Consider the following 18,010-nt stretch of genomic DNA (forward strand, 5'->3'; position numbering starts at 1 on the left):
TGAACTATGTTAGATCTAATTCAAATTATTTTAAGTCTCATTTCATGTTAAGTCCAATTTGATTCACGTTTAGTCCAATTTGATTCATGTTAAGTCTAATTAAAGTCTAATTTAAATTATTTTAAGTCTAATTTCATATTAAGTCCAATTTGATTCATGTTAAGTCCAATTCAATTTGTTCTTAGACTTAAAACATGTTGTATTAGACTTAACATGATTTAAATTAGACTTAAAAGAAATTTAACATAATTGAAATTAGACTTACAAGAAATTAAATTAGACTTAACATGAATCAAATTGGACTTAACGTGAATTAAATTGGACTTAACATAAAATTAGACTTAAAATAGTTTGAATTAGACTTAACATGGTTCATGTTAAGTCTAATTTAACTTGTTTTTAGACTTAAAACAAGTTGAATCAGACTTAACATGATTTAAATAGGACTTAAAATGAACCATAGCTTGGAAGTTTTATGGAACTTGCAGTCGCCTCGAACTCCTCCTCGTCCTCCTCCGGCACCACCTCCTCCACCTTGTTCTTTGTCACCTCTTTGCCCTTAGTGTCGGGAAAAATTAGGGTTTTTTTAGTTTTGAAGGGAAAAGAAAGAGAGATCGGGGAAAATTAGCGGGAGAAAAGGAGTGAAAAATATGTCTGGAACATGCACCCAAAGTCGACGGTGGCAAAAAGGGATGTCAGTGTCTGAGAGAAGAAGGAGAAAGAGAGAGAGGAGGAAGGAAATGAGTTAGGAGAGAGGAGGAGAGGAGAGGAGAGGAGAAAGGGGGGGGGGGGGAGAGTTTCTCTCTCTCTCTCTCTCTCTCTCTCTCTCTGTGTGTGTGTGTGTGTGTGTGTGTGTGTGTGTGTGTGTGCTTTGTTGACATAGAGTAAATGGCTGAATCACATGATGTGAAACTTTTTAGGGCGGAACCACAATGGAAAAAAGTGGAGGGGTTAGGTCACATGAGGTTATTACTTTTGGGGTCTTGACACAATTTTCATATTAATTTGAAGAAAAAGATGTGGGGCGTATGTTATGTGCACGTGATTCTATTCTAATTTGTATGGAGTCAATAGATATTTAAACTTCTCCTGAAATCCCCTGTGGCTGTAAGCATGAAAGTAGAATTTTACTTTATTATAGTCTATTAGGCAAAAGATGTAGACACATTATTCTCTTTAGGACAATTTTTTAAAATAGACCCTATTAGGAATTTATTTTTTAAAAATGACCCATTGAAATTAAATTGCCATTTTCAGCCCAATTTCAACAAGGTAGCTAAAACTGGATCGAAAATGGCAAATAAAGTGTGAAAATTTCACGGGATTTAAAATCACATGAAGTTTAGTATCTAGTTAGCGACGCAAATGAAAAAGTCACACAAACTTCATGGGAGTTGAAATCACATGAAGTTTGGTGTAATTTCAAGGGATTTCAACTCCTGTGAAGTTGCAGGGACCAACTACCAGAGAGCTCGAAGTGAGCTCTCTGCGAAATGAGCCTACAACTTCAAATCCTATGAAGTTGTAGTTCATGCACAAACATGCATAGACTGTGTGCATGTTCCACCTAATCCAAGCGCTTGTTCCACCTAATCCAAAATATGTTGTATATAATAAAATTTCCGTCTCATTCACAACAGTATACATGAAAATCCAACCATAAACATCAAATTTACCGCATATATGTTGAATTACAAAAATATACATAAAAGTCCAGCCATAAATCAAAACAATACACATGAAAATCACATATATAAACAAAAATCGATTCACACAAGCAATAAATTTGCACAATCTAACCATATATAGTCTTGAAATTCATAATCACATTGTAAATTTCACATACATCCTAAAAATCCTCCCCTCCTTCCTCTCCCTATCTTACCCCCTTCCCATCACTCTTCCCCCTCTCCCCGCCCCGCTTTCCATGCGGATGAGCCTCAATGATCTGAGTATCTGGTTATGTATGAGGTTAAGAAGTGTCGGCTCTATCATCACGCGCCACACTATGAGAAGTGCTAGCTCCATCATCATGTGCCGCCCTTTGATCTATCCGTCTTCGTGCGTACACTTTACCAAATCAGCGTGACCTGTCCTCGTGTCCTTCAAACTCGTTGATGTGATTTTTATGGAACATGTTTACTATTCTCTGTCTGATCCTATTGAAGATCCCTAACACTGTTGGATCCTAAATCTCATTAATATGCTCATTCATATCAACCTCAATCTCATCAAAAGCATAGATCTACAATTTAATCAATATATGCACAGCTTAGCAAATAATATTATCACAAAAAAAGAATTTTCATTTTAATTTAATTTAAAAACTTACATAATCCCTCTTGATTATGGAACTAGGGATGTAACTATTTGTCGGTGGGCATGGTATGTATCTAGCTGCTGGTTGTGTGTCGCGTCCTATCCATTTGTATGTGATATTCCAATACCAATACATATACGCGGTATAACCATCTGCTAGAATTCTATCATTCTGTATGAAATTCCACATATTATTCTACCTGTCTATGTAGGCTGCATGGAATATGGCCTAGTCTGTATGATGTGATGTCATCTGATGCTTGCGATCGATTTGCTCAACAGGATCTAACACATGCTGAGAAAGAAAAAATTACCGTAGCACACGATCTAGACATGCATCTCTACAATCTTCTGACATATCAACGGGACTCTAGCTCTTCACAAAGCAGCACTATCTCTACAAATAGGTGCAGGGGTATACATATCGAGATCTAGCGGAGAATAGGGCGTCCACTTGAATTGAAATTAAAAGAAACTTGTATCAGCATCTACAGAAAAATTAAAATATAAATAATGGATTGAGTTTTATATTTACTTGTTGGTGTTGAAGGTCATTAAGCTCATTTCCATAAAACTATATATGTCTAGTCGTAATTTTGTATTTAGAGTACCTCACATTATACATATTTGGTATAAAGAATATATGAGAACGAATTCCCAAAATACTAAGAACGAATTCCCAAAATACTAAGAATAGGATGACAATATTTGAATCCCTCGATGCAAGAGCTAAATGCCCAAAATACCCATGTGAATCATCTATCTCCACTATCAACATGATCCGATGATACTTCATACATTGTCCCCGAATTTTTTTTTTTTTTTGGTGCTTCAAGATAATGTGGTAAGATATCATAAGTTTTGTTCTAATCTCCGAATTTTTTTTATCATCACCTTCCTCCAAGCATTCAAACACTTGTTGTATGACACATCCAAGTTGGTCGTTTTGTGCACTAAAATACGAATATCATTTGACCTTGGATCAAGATCATCCTTAGTTTAGACATAATCAATCGATATATGAAAGAGGCAGACACGTGTTTATGATTCATCTCTAATCGAGGATTACTACATGTTTGAAATCCGTTGTAGTGTGCTATTTTAAATTGTCTGTCTACTATTACCCCCAAGTGTGAATTAAGCTTTCAAGAACACTTTGTATTTCCGTCGACCACCAATATCTTTTTCCTCACTATCTTTGCGGTAAAAACAAACTACATTATAGCTTGTTGCATTACTTTTCATCTGCCTAAACTTGACATTTTTTAATGGCCCACAAACGAAGTGATGAATCAATTTCTCCTTGCTTTTAAATATATCACTCTTTTGAATAAGAAGTCGTCGTCATGTGTATTATCATTTAAATTAGTGCCAATGGGAATATTTTCATTGTGGAGTCATCAATCCATCTATCTCCATGAAGTTCATTGGGCGGCGGATCTTCTAATATGACATACTCATTGTTAGAATAACATCGATTAATTAATTGGTTGTTCCCTTCATCACGATCTATCAAACACATCATGCTATTAATTTGTAAGTCATCCTCTTTGTCATCATCCTTAGATTCGACATTTGCATTATCATCTTCTATCATCACTCCTATGGAAGGCCTTATATCTTGATGAGGAGCGTTATCGTCGAAGACACTTGGAGTCCCCACAAGCGAAGGACCGCTCAAGTATTGTGAAGTGTCCATCCCATATTCTGTTGTGAAGACCAAAAAACCGGTGGAGTTAACTTCAAGGTCTTTCAACATGTGAGAGTATACTCTATCGTGATTCACCGCTTTGCCCAAATTTTTGTGATGTTTTTCAATAAATAATTCCACCGAGTGCTTTCGTCATCCAATATTCCAATGAGATCCATATCGTACTTGAGATTTGAATGCCGCTTATTTTATTCCCTGTAACGGGATAATTGCAAATCACGTTGAGATGATACTCACATGGATTGGTTAATGTAAGTTTGTGTAAGTCATTAACCAATCCATCGAAACTACATAATTTGGATATAAACAACAGTTTCGTCACACCTCCTTCATATACAGGCATATTATTCTCGAGATAGTTAATATTCCCATCATGCGAACAAAGAATTACGATTCGATCGTTCTTCATTACCTCTGAACAGTAAAAAATTCAGATATCAATATTACACGAAAAACACAGAAAATATTATTTACAATTAAATCCCCTAATGTCGATTTTGCACATCCATAATTTTTACCATAGGTCAAACCTTTATATTTTTACGATTCTCTAATTTAAATAATTCAAACAATATTCACTCTTAAAAATTGAAAAATAATACACGAATTTTTACAATTTCCCCTAATTTCCCCTCTAACTTCATATACAAATTTCTTTATTTTTTTTTCTTCACAAAATTCATAAATATTTTAAAATTATTTCAAAACCTAACTTAAACAAGTTATTAGATAAAGTTTAGGAGAAAAAAATAAAAAAAGTTTAAAGATTTTACCAAAAATTTGTCGATACCCTAAATTTAAAATCAGGCAGGCTCCAGCAAACTCCAACGCTTTACAGCCCTAAAAAAGGTTGTCGATGGCGACGGCGGAAGCGGAGATAGCCGGCGATAGCGGGAGAGGATCTAGAGTTTGCGGTAAATGAGCAGAGAGAGAGAGAGAGAGAATGGGAAATGAGTTCATGTGAGAGGGGAGAGATATAACGAAGTGGATGAGTAGGGCCTACGCAGATTTCACGGGATTTAAAATCCCATGAAGTTCCAAGCTCATTTGGCAACTTCACAAGAGTTGAAATCCCGTGAAGTTGTGCTCAAACTTCATGTGATTTCAACTCCCGTGAAGTTTGGGTGACTTTGTCATTAGCATCGCTAATCGGACACTAAACTTCATGGAATTTTAAATCCAGTGAGGTTTTTAAACTTTATTTGCCATTTTCTACCTAGTTTCAGCCACCAGGCTGAAACTGAATCGAAAATGGCAATTAAATTTCAAATGGGTTTTCTTCTAAAAATAAATTCGTAATGTGGTCTATTTTGAAAATTTATCCTTCTCTTTATACCAACATAATTCGTATGGAAAAAAACAATAGACATAATTCTTTTGGTAGTTCACCAACCAAGTCTCACCATCCAACATTATTTATGTATCCCAAACCCTCTCTCATGGCTTGTGTTTTCCGATATACGAAGCTAGTAAATTTCTTGGCAGCATCCATGTTAATGAAAATAACCACAAGGAAAGCTTGCTCAAAACGTAACCTTTCATATAATGCTAATACATTACCAAAGCAAGCGAATTAAAAATCCCACCTGAATTTGGGAGGGATTTTGGTTTTTCCATCATCTTTGAATTACAAATGTTTCTTAAAAGCTTTCAGTCGAGATACCATACTAGCTTGCAAAAATGATATTATGTGAAAAACGAGTACATGATATTCCAATGTGAGCAAGTGTACTATACATTTGATGCTGAAATATTGAAGATACAAGTATAGCAAGAAATAAAACCAAATTCAAAAATTGCTTCGAACAATTACAAGGTCCTCAACTATCTAGCAATCAGATGTTACATCGTCCAATTTTTAAGTTAACAACAGTGATAATGCCTTTTAAAAAGAATTGAAGATCGTTAGAACCACAGTATTAACTTAAAAAGACCAAATGATATCCTCTCACCATGGGCTTTGATCATCTGCAAACTGAGACTCAGTGACTAGTGCTTTCAGAAATGGCCTTGCTGGTTGATCTTTCCCAAGTGGGAAATTCCAGAATGAGTCTGAATTCTCATAAAACATATAAAACGCGACAGCCGAGGCCAAGAATAGACACAAAAGAAGCAAATATATTTGCCACTCTACAAAAAAAGAGGTTAGGGCAAGATTAGCATCTCATAATAAGTTGAAGATCTAACATAGTATGAGTAGAAATAAAACCTTTCCAATCAGCAGGGACGTTCAGTTTTGTGACCATCGCTCCCCATTGACGGGAAAGGGAAATCACAACCCTGCATTATTACCAAAAACATGAAGATTCGAACAGACATAGATACTTCCATACTTTAGCATTGAGATAGGAAAATAGAACTACGCGTAGTGTTGAGATAATGAATTTATAGTACTCAACTGAGTGTTTGTGTGATTCTTACAACACACTAATATGATAACAAGTGTATAACTGTGTATCTGTGGAATTAATAATCAATGCCTTAAAGAGTTTTGTCACCAATATGGAATCATATAAAAGAAGTAAATCACTCCATGAAATTACAAGTCCAGCAGACTACAAAGCATTTTTTCTACACCCTATGTCAAGGTTTGGTGTTTCTCTAAATTTAACATGTTTTCTTGATGGGGTATCAGAAATGAAACGGAAAGAGGTATCAACAAATGTGGTTTGAGCGCATGAACTTTGTTCTATACTAGTCTACAGCTATTTTTCATAAATAATCTTCATGTTCAAATTCCAATAGAAAATCCAAAAATGCAGGAACTCTTTGGTGCACAGGTATCTGGTAACTATATTTCAACATCAAACAGATCTACCAAGGAATTATAATCATCATTCAGAACCAATGCATCCCTAATGCCCGAAGTTCAAATTTATATGTAAACCTATACTAATCGGTAAAACCCTTTCTATAACAATGGGCAAGGTTGACTTCAACACAAACATGCTGGTTTAAGTTGTGATCATTTACTTAACAATTCATATATTAATGTGATTAATGATTCAGTATAACAAAGATTATCATCTTCCCCATTAATATAACCTATTTCTGGTCTTATTGGGAATCTGGAAGGTGCTCCTGCTTCCAAAGGAGCCCTGGCCAAGAAACATTCAGTAATCAGAGAGCAAAGGTATCCTAACAGTCAGAAAGAAATGATCAGCCTTCTATGGAGCTTTAACTTCAAGTTTTGCTTCATAGTTGACCCTAGTTTGACGGGGAAAATGCAAATTACCCATTTTTGCATTTTGTGATTTGCATTGCAATACAAACTTAATGGGGTGCCTTAATAGATTCTTTAAATAAGAAAAATCTCAAACGTTGCAAAAGGTTAATAAACAAGCTTCATCAAATATCAAGCTTATCAAAGGATTCAAGAATATGTTATTCTGACAAAGCATTATGAATCTTAACTCCCAGACATAACAAGAAACTAGAATAACATGATAATGACAACAATATAATAAATGGCATTAATTGCACTCACAGCAACATTAAATGAGAGCTACCTCATTGTATGGTGAAAAACTCAAGGAGTCTACTGCTAATACAACAAAGAAAAGAAAAGGAGAAGGCAAAACTATATGAACTCATCAAATCCATCTTGAAGCATGTTCATGTGTCTTACCTCTCTGATGGGCAAAACTCGATTGCGGATATGCATGCACCAAGGTGGAGCTTCTTACTCCAGTGACTAACCTCCATCTTCTTTATCTCCACTACACACATATCACCATCAGTGCTACCTCTGGAATAAGATAGCAGATATTACATATCGTTACAATTCCAAAGAAGAAGAGATCAATAATGAAAAGTAAAATTCTCAACTAGATGATAATGCTGAAAAAATGAATTCAGGGTCCTATTTGGGTTAACTTACTTGACTCTATAGTGGAAAGGTTGTCTTTACTGGACAGCCAAACTCGAACAAATCTAACAGAAGCATTGGAAAATGAGATAGATTGATAGGGTCACGAACGGGTGCTTACTTATGGATATATTGGGTTACACCACAGGAAGATAAACTGATGATAGACCACCAAATGTAGTGACTTCAATTGTGGCAGATCAGAAAAGCAGTAACATGGACAGGGACTAGAATTTATAGAAAAGGCAAAACTAATAGATAATTTTTACACTATTAAATAGCCAGTCTATAGAATCTCCACGTAGTATTGCCTCATGCCTATTCTTTCATTTTATATCCCAAACCAGGATAAAGGAAGAGCACTACATTAGCTAGCCAATACCCAACAACTTAAAACTAAGACAGATCATTGACCAATCCTCAGGATGACGCCATGCATCACGTTGAATAGATGTCAACCCATGCAATGATAACTAGGAAATTGGCCATTTGTTATGGCATTCTTTCATAGTGATGCATTGCACCATTCCCACCCAGACATGATGCTTAATGTCTTATTCTTTCACTGTCTACTCCGATCCAATGTGCAGGCAAGCTATTGCATTCAACAGTCAGAGTAGCCAGATCCTTGACATTCTGAAGGCTGTCCCCACCACAAGCTGTCATGTCAATGAATGATACGTAGGCAAGTGCAGATTCCTATGATGTTCTATTATAGCAATGCATTGCCTCGATCCCACCACAGTACAATGACAAGCAAGTGCAGATTAGGGCTCCCCCCTTGCTATGTTGACCCTTGAATTTGGAGCTAAATAGGATTAAGCTTGTGCACGGGTAAGAAAATTATTCATTAGAATATAAGACTGAGAATTATATTGGATTTTAAGAAGAGAATTTGATGCATATTAAGGCTAAAATGATAATTGATAAAAAAGGACAGTCCAGATGACAGTGAGACTACTAATCTGTGGAACAATGTGTAAGAGCATCAAGGAAGCTAGAGAAATCCGTGTAATTGAGTTCCCACAATAGTGGGTTAGTAAACAAAGAAGTGTGAAGGGTAATTATAGAGTGAAGATGTCATCTTATAAAGATTTCGAAAAAGCAAAATGGGGGAACTTTTCAAAATGGGGAAACTTTTAAGACATTTAAATTAGCAAAGAAGAAAGCAAAAAAAATGTCACTGGGGCTACACTTAAAATTTATTGAGGACTATTATAGTCAAAGGAGAGAGAAGAATATATATAAGCTTGCAAGATATGAGAGAAAGAAGAGAAGGAGATCAAGCTACTAAGTGTGAACAGGCATGTATACCCAAGATTGGTGATCAAGAAATACATTTAATTGACCATTTTTGCTAATTAGGATCAATCAATCATCAAGATAATGAGATTGCTGAGAATGAAGAAGATGGTTTATAGAGAAATATTTGAGAAGATCCCTGTGACAGTGGCATGCACATGAAGTTAGATGAGAAATTTAGAAAAGGGCTATGAGACCATCAATGTTTAGATGCTAGAATATTAGACAGTGAATAAACAACATGTTCAAGATATTAGTCCAGAAAAGAGAATGCTGAGAGATAGAGTAATAAATGAATGCATTCAGAGGAAGTTAGAGCTTGTCCTATAAAGGATAAAAAAGAGAAGGGGTTTGGTTGTTTTGGTTGGTTTGCTTCTTCTTCTTTTTTTTGGTTGGGGGCGGGTAAAGCATGCAAAGGAGGCCAATAAATCTTCAGGTAAGGAGGAGTGATAAATTGCAAGCTAATGGAGCAAGAAGCCGATGTAGGAATAAGCAAATACAGAGGGAACAATTAAGAATGATATGGTAGTCTATGCATTTTGGGATGTCTTTGATGGTTTCATTGTCTCTGCAGCTGCTTTTATGGAGAATAACTTATGGAGGGGTAAAGAAGAGGATCAAAAAGCAAATACATGCACTTAGGTAAAGGCTTGTGGTTAATGGTTTGAGATTATTGGCAGTGGAAAATTGTCCAAAACTCAGAATCAAATAAGGTTATAAAAAAGAGTAAAGAGCATCATGTACTTACAGGCCAAGGTACTTTCCATCTAAGCTAACAGAAAGCACAGAAGTAGCCTTTCTGAATAACTTTTTGTACCCAACTTTTCTCCATGCACTGATATCCCAAACAGCAATTACCATTCTACCACCTGTTTTCATAATAATCAACATTTTTAAAAGTTGGAATATGTAAAATCAGAGAGAATCATTTCATAATGCCTGAACTTCATGGCAATACCTTTTTCGAGAGTGCAAAACAGGAAAGGTTTAGTCCCGTCCCTAGAAAATCTACAACATTCAATCTTTTCATCCTGCAAATATTTGAATAATTTAATAATAATTTAAGACAAGACGAATGTGAATATTGTGAGACAAACAGAACCAAGCAATAGCTGAAGTTATGATACCGCATTTCTTGTCAAAGCGGTTAACGGAACACCATCATTTATCTTCCAAATTCTTGCAGAGCCATCGGTAGATGTTGATGCTAAGAATTCAGAGTCTAGGCTGAATTAGAAATTGAAAATAATATAGTTAGATAAGGATAAATCCTAACATTAAGAAGATGGTTATTTGAAAAAGGAGAGCTAGCATGTATGCATTGAATAAATATATGTATGTACTGAATTTTGTATCTTAATTATAGAAACATTCAAACCTGTACTTCCATGGTTGCACCAGACAGAGAATAAAATCTTAAATAAAATGTGCATATTACTTTTTAATTTCTTTTATGGCTAAGCTGCCACTAAATATATACTTTTCCCGCTATCAGGCAAGCTCGATGGTCAACTTAAGAGACCATCATTCACAGCCTCAAAACTCTTAGAAAGCCTTATTTTCTTTTTCCCTTGAGCCTCAGCTTCAGTCTGACAAGTACCATTTCCCTCCAGTACATGATTAGTAATAATGAAAGCCACAATGGGACAAATAATAGTTAACTCTTTACAAATGATGGCAAGGATTTTTGTTTATAAGAATGGTGACTTCAAGGAATGCAGAATAGGAGTCAATATTCTGAAGAGGTAATTACATTAGCGTAATACAAAAAAGTCATAAATCATAAGAGCACATTGTAACAATGGCTGAACTTGAGAAAGGAGGATAAGAAATAGGATGGAATATGAGTTTTCAACCAAGCATTTCTGTCCAATCCTTCAGCCATTGCAAAAAGGTTTTCTTTAAAGAAAAGGTAGTGCACAGGATTGACTTCACAAAGGACTAAAAGACAAAGAATAGCGACTTTCTCATAGTAAACAATAGGAGATCATTTTCGTTGCTGGAACAGTTTCTAGGAGAAGAAATTTGGACAATGATATTCTCAGTTGCAAATAATTGCTTCTTGAAGGTACTGAATTATTGCCAGAAAATGAAAAGCTTCTCTTCCCTACCCCCTTCTGTTAATTATTATCTTTGTTTTAAGAAACAACGTAAAATTGAAGTTGAAAATAATTCAGCATTTGAAGCAATGTCTAGAGGTTCCTTGCTCTAGCTCTCCATTTATATCATTTACGATGTGTATGTAATACATTTTTTATCAACTATTTGTGTAAGATCAGAAATATCAAAAACAAAAACCCTTCCCTGCATAGAGAAGAGAAGAAAAGCAGTCCTTCATCAAGTAAAATATTGCTCGTATTAAGCCATTCCCATGACAGCTAAAAACAAAATCACCATTGCAATGGCTAGAAGGATTATGGCAAGAAGTGATAATGATGGGAGTTCACTATAGATCGGAAGCCTACTTGTGTCTGCAGGGTGGAGGGGAAAATTCAAGTTCTGATTCCCAATTCTCCTCTTTTGGAATTCATCAGATCAAAAGGGAAAAGGAAAGTTGTCAAAGCTCTTTGCACAAGTACGACTCTCACTCAGAAAAAATTCAGCCCATGTTAGATCTAGAATTAAGAGAACAATCGCCCCATAAGTCAAAATTTTCCAACTATCTGTTGTTAATGCTCCATTCAGATCGCATAACTATTACCATGCTGATTCTACATTTGTTTGTAGTCATGTAAAACCAACAAAAGAAACTGTTGAAGTTCATTGCTCTCTATAAAATTCAAAATTGAAAGTGGATTTGAACCTTGATGATAGTACTAATTGTCTAATTCAAAACATTGAATGCAAGAACAGAAGAGAAAATACAGGATAAAACACATTGAATATCAACAATCCATCAGCAATATTCATTGTTTTAGCCTTTACGGTCAATATGAAGTTGATGGTAGAGCATTACTCAAACTCAACCCATGAATGAGCTAAAATTTTCCTTCCAGCTATTAAAGTGAAGAATATATTGTGGCTCTCAGATGTGTATTTACACAGTTTTTCAGCACTAATGCTTCTCCACTTTTTCATATCTAAAGCACATATAATTTCAAACCAAGATTTTTGTTATCAAATTCAACATGATATGCCCTGCAGCTAGTTACACAATTATTCCAAGGAACTAAAGCCGATGGAGGCTCCAAATAGTATAGAAATTCATACCCTAACTCGTCTATAAAAAAGCAAGATTCATGCATTTATTTGAAAATTGAATCAAATGGGATCTGGAAACTCATTTGACTGAATATTTCAACATCCAAGAAACTGAAATAGCATTTCATGCAAAGATCAGAACGCTCATTACGTTTTAGCATTATTAAAGACTTAATAACTATCTGTTAATTCAACAAACTCAGAGAAAGTAAAGAAGAGATGTCATGTCATACCTGATATCCATATCTCGAAAAGCTTTATGAGCTTTAGGTTCATCTAAGAGAATATGCTGGCTTGGCCACTCCAAAATTCTGAGATGCCCATCCTATAAACAGGACAAAAATCATGGTAAAGACCAATGGAGGCAAAGTTTTGGTTGTATCTCTCCAAGTAAGATGAATTTATCTATTTCATAGGATACATTTTCTGGCAATAACGCGATGATAGAAGCATGTGCTAATATCCTATTAACTATCTTGTCACCTAGAAATTCCCACATAACGTTTACAATGATCTTATACCAAGAAACAGATTTTATTCCTCAAAAAAAAAAGTAGCACATCTTTAAAAGCAATTCTCACATTAAATGATAATTATGAGAAGAATGAAGTTGTTCATTTTCTTGAAGATGAGTGGAGGTAATGAACGTTGATTATAAAATCCTGAGTTTGTAATAACTTTTTTCATTAAGTAATTAGCTTAAAATGAATCTTCTCATACATACGGCATAGATAACCAAATAAATAAATAAGAATTTGACTAAGTGACATCATACCTCCCCACCTGTAGCCAATCTAGATCCATCAGTGCTAAAAGCTAGACATTTTTGAAGACCAATGGATTGAAGAGGCACAATATCTCTTGCCATAAGCTTCATATCTGAATCTAGACAATTTAACTCAAACAATCTGCACTTTGAAAGACTCAATCTGAGAATCTTATTATATGATGGAATAATAATATAGATATAAACATAGAAACTAGTCCCTAAGAATATTACAGTAAAAGGAAAGTTCTTTTCCAAATAACAAACAGTTACAGAAAACATACTGACACATTGGATATGAACAGTACTGGTTTGTATTTAACGGAAGTAATTATTTTATACTGACAATTAAATTTATACATATTCAGTACAATCATGTCATTCCATCACCAGAATGTTAAAATAAGGTATACCTGACCAACCAGTAATTTGAAGTTCGAATAAGTTTCATTTCTTCTAGAAAACTTTTGTTTCCAAGGAATTAATTATATCTTTTCAATCCATTGTCTCCATATTATTTGGTTTCCTTGTAGGTTAAATGGCTTCTGATGCATACATCTTAAATAAATCCTGAAAGCAAACCCTTCAGTTTCATAACCCGTCAGTGTGGTATAAGTCACATGTCAGGACGTGTAGGAAACAAATTCAGCTGTAGAAGATAATTAAGCAAAAGCATATAGGACATGTGAAATCCAATCCGTGTGTCAAAATGCAGAATTATGTACAGATAAACTAAACTTATGAATACTTCTGACGTAGAATGTTAGTTTAACATGTGATGATCATCTTCCTAACATGCAATAGGCATAAAAGAATATGCCAGGTCAAGTATCAGATTTTTTTGGGATAATTTTTCTGTTTATAATTTGATTTTAGAATCTAAAGATTTTATTTGTTGAGGTTTTAGGTTGGTAATATGGTCTACTAATTGGAGGTTTGCTGTGAGTATTCGTGACATTTCCTGTATCCTATGTTTTAAGGATTAGTTGCCAAGGTGTACATTTCGTGTAGTACTAGACTATAAATGTCTCAAATTTAGTGTATCCGCTCCCTAGTCATGAATTTTCAATTATAAGTTTCTGGCGTGTGGGAAGGCTTAGAGAATTAATGCTTCAAATAAATTCATATCAGGTTCAAGCCACCAGCAGCTATATCACCTCTAATAATGTCCACAAAGAAATGTGCTTGCATATATAGAAAAAGAACAGAAAGAAGACTTATACAAACAAACTTGTTAGTGGTTTCGTAGAGAAGATAGAAAGACATATTTATTCTTAAGTGCTTTGAGAATTGCAAATACATGATATCTGAACAAGCTAGGAGCCAAGTAAATTCATAAAAAAACGAAAATAGGAAAAAATACGTGAGCCAAATAACTAATTGTATAACAAGTTCTTCTACTGATTTAGGCTGCTCTTTCTGTTCTAGTTATTAAGTTTATTTTATCTTGTTCTTTTGTTTTAGGAAAACTTTCGAATAGAGATAAGATCCTCAACAGGAATAAGGAAAAAAAAACTATTTCCAAACCAAAAACCATATGTCATAGAGAGGATATCGTCTATCTGGCATCAGAAAGAAAGGATCTCTCTCTATAACCTTACATAAACTAGCTCAGACAAACTTCTACCATTCTGCACTTTGCCTACAGTGAGAATAGCCCTCCTCTTGTGGTAACTTTGCTTCATTTTGTATATGTTTCATAAACATATTCAGTCATCTACAGATCTAGTGTATCCTATACGTGCCATAGTGCTCCTTTTCTATTTCTGTCCAAATTTTTTGATATCGTATAACATTTGCTGGAATTAGTCTTAAGAATGACAAAAACTTTCTTACAGAAATGAATTTGTCGATTTATCTAATAAAACAAGTCAACATAATTTTGACTGCTCTTGTAAAGAGCCACACATTGTTTTATGTTGATCCCATCCTTCACCCGGTCTCACACTCGAATAAATTTTAAGAGCACGTTTGGTACTTGGAACTAACTGAGAGTTGTCTCATGCATCTTCATTGATAAAAAGAAGTACATGAGTCAATTTGAAACATATCTTGGGGCAGCTCTAAAGTTTATTTCCTTACTAGTACATGGCGATGCTGAAATACTTGAATATCTTCAGTTTATCAGTAAAGAGAAACATCTCTGCTGGTGTCAGCTAAAAAGAATGTTGATATCTATGCAGTGATTTTAAATTTAAAGTTATAAGGGGGAAAACAGAAGGAACTTCTAAAATATTTAACTTGCCAATAAAAGTTTCAATCTACTTTGAAGTCATTGATTCTTCTGCTTGTATGTCTACCATACAAATCCAAACTTCCACTTTTACAAGCCAGCTTAGTTTCATATGTCAAACCTCACTTTAAGTTCAGCATGCAGAAAACTTCACAGCCTTACACTTTCTACTGAGATATCTACTTTCCTACACCCAGAAACCCTAAACCCCCAAATTGTTGTACCAAAACCAAAATCACTTCAATTTCAATAAATTAACACGCGAAATTCCATCTTTTAAAGTAAATTCAATACTCACTTGCATCCATTAGCAGTAGAACAAACAAATTCATCCCCACTGGGATGAACCGCAAACCCTAGCGGGTCCCCGCTAATCGCAAACCTAGCCTGCACCAAAAAAAAAACCAGTAATCAAAGAGCTCAGCAACTAAACCCTAACAGAAAATCAAGCGATAGAAGAGAAAAAACCATGGGATCATCGGAGATTGAGGAGGTCTTGGCATCGAAAGAGAAGATCTCGATCATGGACGGAGACGCGAAGTTCTTCGACCTCCCGTAGATCACCAGAAGGCGGTTCTCCGGCCTCCGGATCCATGCGGCGCACGTGACCGGCCCTGGGTTCGTCGTGGCTTCGATTTTCTCCATTGGATTTTGATGAAGTTGTAATTTTTTTTATTTTTCTCTCTCTTCCTTTCTTTCCGTTTCCTTTCGAAAGTCGAGAGGGTCGCTGCTTTTCGTCGACTGGGTCCGTTTTCATGGAGGGAGAAGGAGTGGGCCCCGCCTCAACGTCAACGATTAAAACCAGGGCTTCGATGGATATTCGGGAATTATGCGGAATTGAAAACTAGCGAGCAGCAATGAAATGATTAGCTGTTGTACGCCAGAAAGGATTAGGATTGGGAAAAGATCGTGCGGGGCAAGTGCAACATATATAAATTTGGGCGCTGCTATTTGTCTCGCATATCGCAAAGCCTATCACGCACGCAGCGCGTAAGAGAGAGAAAACGGGTGGGATACACAGAAAAAAAAATCAGCGTTACTATTTTTCTTGCGAAGCTCATCACGCACCAGCGTGTAAGAGAGAGAAACAGAGGGGTGGGACCCAAAAAAAATCAGCTATGGGTCCCACTCCCCCTATTTCTCTCTTGCGCGTTGCGTGCGTGATGGGCTTTACGAGATAAATAGCATTTTCGTATAATTTTTATGCAATCTGACTGTTTTCAATTAGGAATATTTAGAGAGGGCCCACTTACTCAATTTATTATTTTTTCATTCTATTTTTAATGACGGAGAGAAACTGCGGCAGGATTTCTATATTATGTTGAACATCACTAAAAACACCATTTCACACTAGCAGAAAATTTGTCTATTGCAAATAGAAATATAACATAAGTAGGATTATAGAACAAATTTTCACTGTAGCCACTTTTTCACTTTTTATTACCGAAATCGACTGTAGCAAGTTTTAATTCGTGAAATCGACCCGGTTTCTCGCCACGTCAGCGCCGTGGCGAGAAAGCGGGTCGATTAATTTTTAATCGGCTTCGTAAACAGTCGGGGTTGCCAACCCCGACTGTTTAGTCCATCGCCCGTTAAGAGGTTAACTAAATGGTCGGGGTTGGGAACCCCGACCATTTCGTAGGAGACCTATTTCGAAATGGTCGGGGTTCCTAACCCCGACCATTTAGCAGAGCCCAGCGATAGCTGGGCTAAACCACGGACAAAATGGTCGGGCCTATTTCGAAATGGTCGGGGTTCCCAACCCCGACCATTTAGCAGAGCCCAGCGATAGCTGGGCTAAACCACGGACAAAATGGTCGGGGTTGGGAACCCCGACCATTTCGTAAGAGTCCTATTTCGAAATGGTCGGGGTTCCCAACCCCGACCATTTAGCAGAGCCCAGCGATAGCTGGGCTGACGAAATGGTCAGGGTTCCCAACCCCGACAATTTTGCAGACCCCATTCCAGCCCACATTTACTTGGAAAACTCATACTTCCTGTAGTACAAAATGTAATCACAAATAATACATGCTAAAATGCAATCATACTCCTGTTATCAATTCACAATACAATCACAAACACAAATATAATACGTACAATTCATATTCGCAAACTTAACATTATATCAAATCCATCGCAACACAAACAACATATCAAGTCCAAATTGCAACTCAAACGCAAACATCCTATCAAGTGCATCGAAACTTAACAAATTTCAACAATGCCCTTTCCCCTCCCTCTTCCTCTCCCTCTCCCTCTCCCTCTTCTTCCTCTCCCCCTTCCTCGATCACCTTCGACGTGAGCTCGGATAAGTTCCTCGTCCGGTTGTGTGTGAAGTTGGGAGTGCATGATATCCGCGTCGTCTCGAACCTCCTGTGAACATTCGGCCTGAGTCTGCTGTGAGCCGCCAGCTTCATCATGCGCATAGCTTGATCCCTCCCCCGTGTGTCCTCGTCGACGTCGCCGCCCAAACTCAATTGGTCGCTCCTCCCGTCCATCACGGTTTGCGTGACGCGTCCTCTGAAGAGCCGACCGTATCTTTTTTATCATTCGAAGGAACATGTTCCTCGGCTCCTGCTCGGTAGTCGTGCTCAATGCGTCATGTGCCAT

General features: G+C 36.3%; 1 protein-coding gene across 1 annotated transcript; it reads right to left on the reverse strand.

Moving 5' to 3' along the window:
• Nucleotides 5,699-16,286, reverse strand: LOC109834067 (SEC12-like protein 1). The gene is made up of 10 exons (XM_020401962.1): nucleotides 15,869-16,286; nucleotides 15,699-15,787; nucleotides 13,177-13,309; nucleotides 12,635-12,726; nucleotides 10,328-10,427; nucleotides 10,159-10,231; nucleotides 9,949-10,069; nucleotides 7,659-7,778; nucleotides 6,240-6,310; nucleotides 5,699-6,160 (listed from the first exon to the last, which is right to left on the reverse strand). The coding sequence occupies exons 1-10, from the start codon at nucleotides 16,043-16,045 to the stop codon at nucleotides 5,979-5,981; spliced, it is 1,158 nt and encodes a 385-aa protein (XP_020257551.1). The 5' UTR covers nucleotides 16,046-16,286; the 3' UTR covers nucleotides 5,699-5,978.

This window comes from Asparagus officinalis, chromosome 3 (genome assembly GCF_001876935.1).
Source record: "Asparagus officinalis chromosome 3, Aspof.V1, whole genome shotgun sequence".
In the NCBI taxonomy this organism is placed as follows: domain Eukaryota; kingdom Viridiplantae; phylum Streptophyta; class Magnoliopsida; order Asparagales; family Asparagaceae; genus Asparagus; species Asparagus officinalis.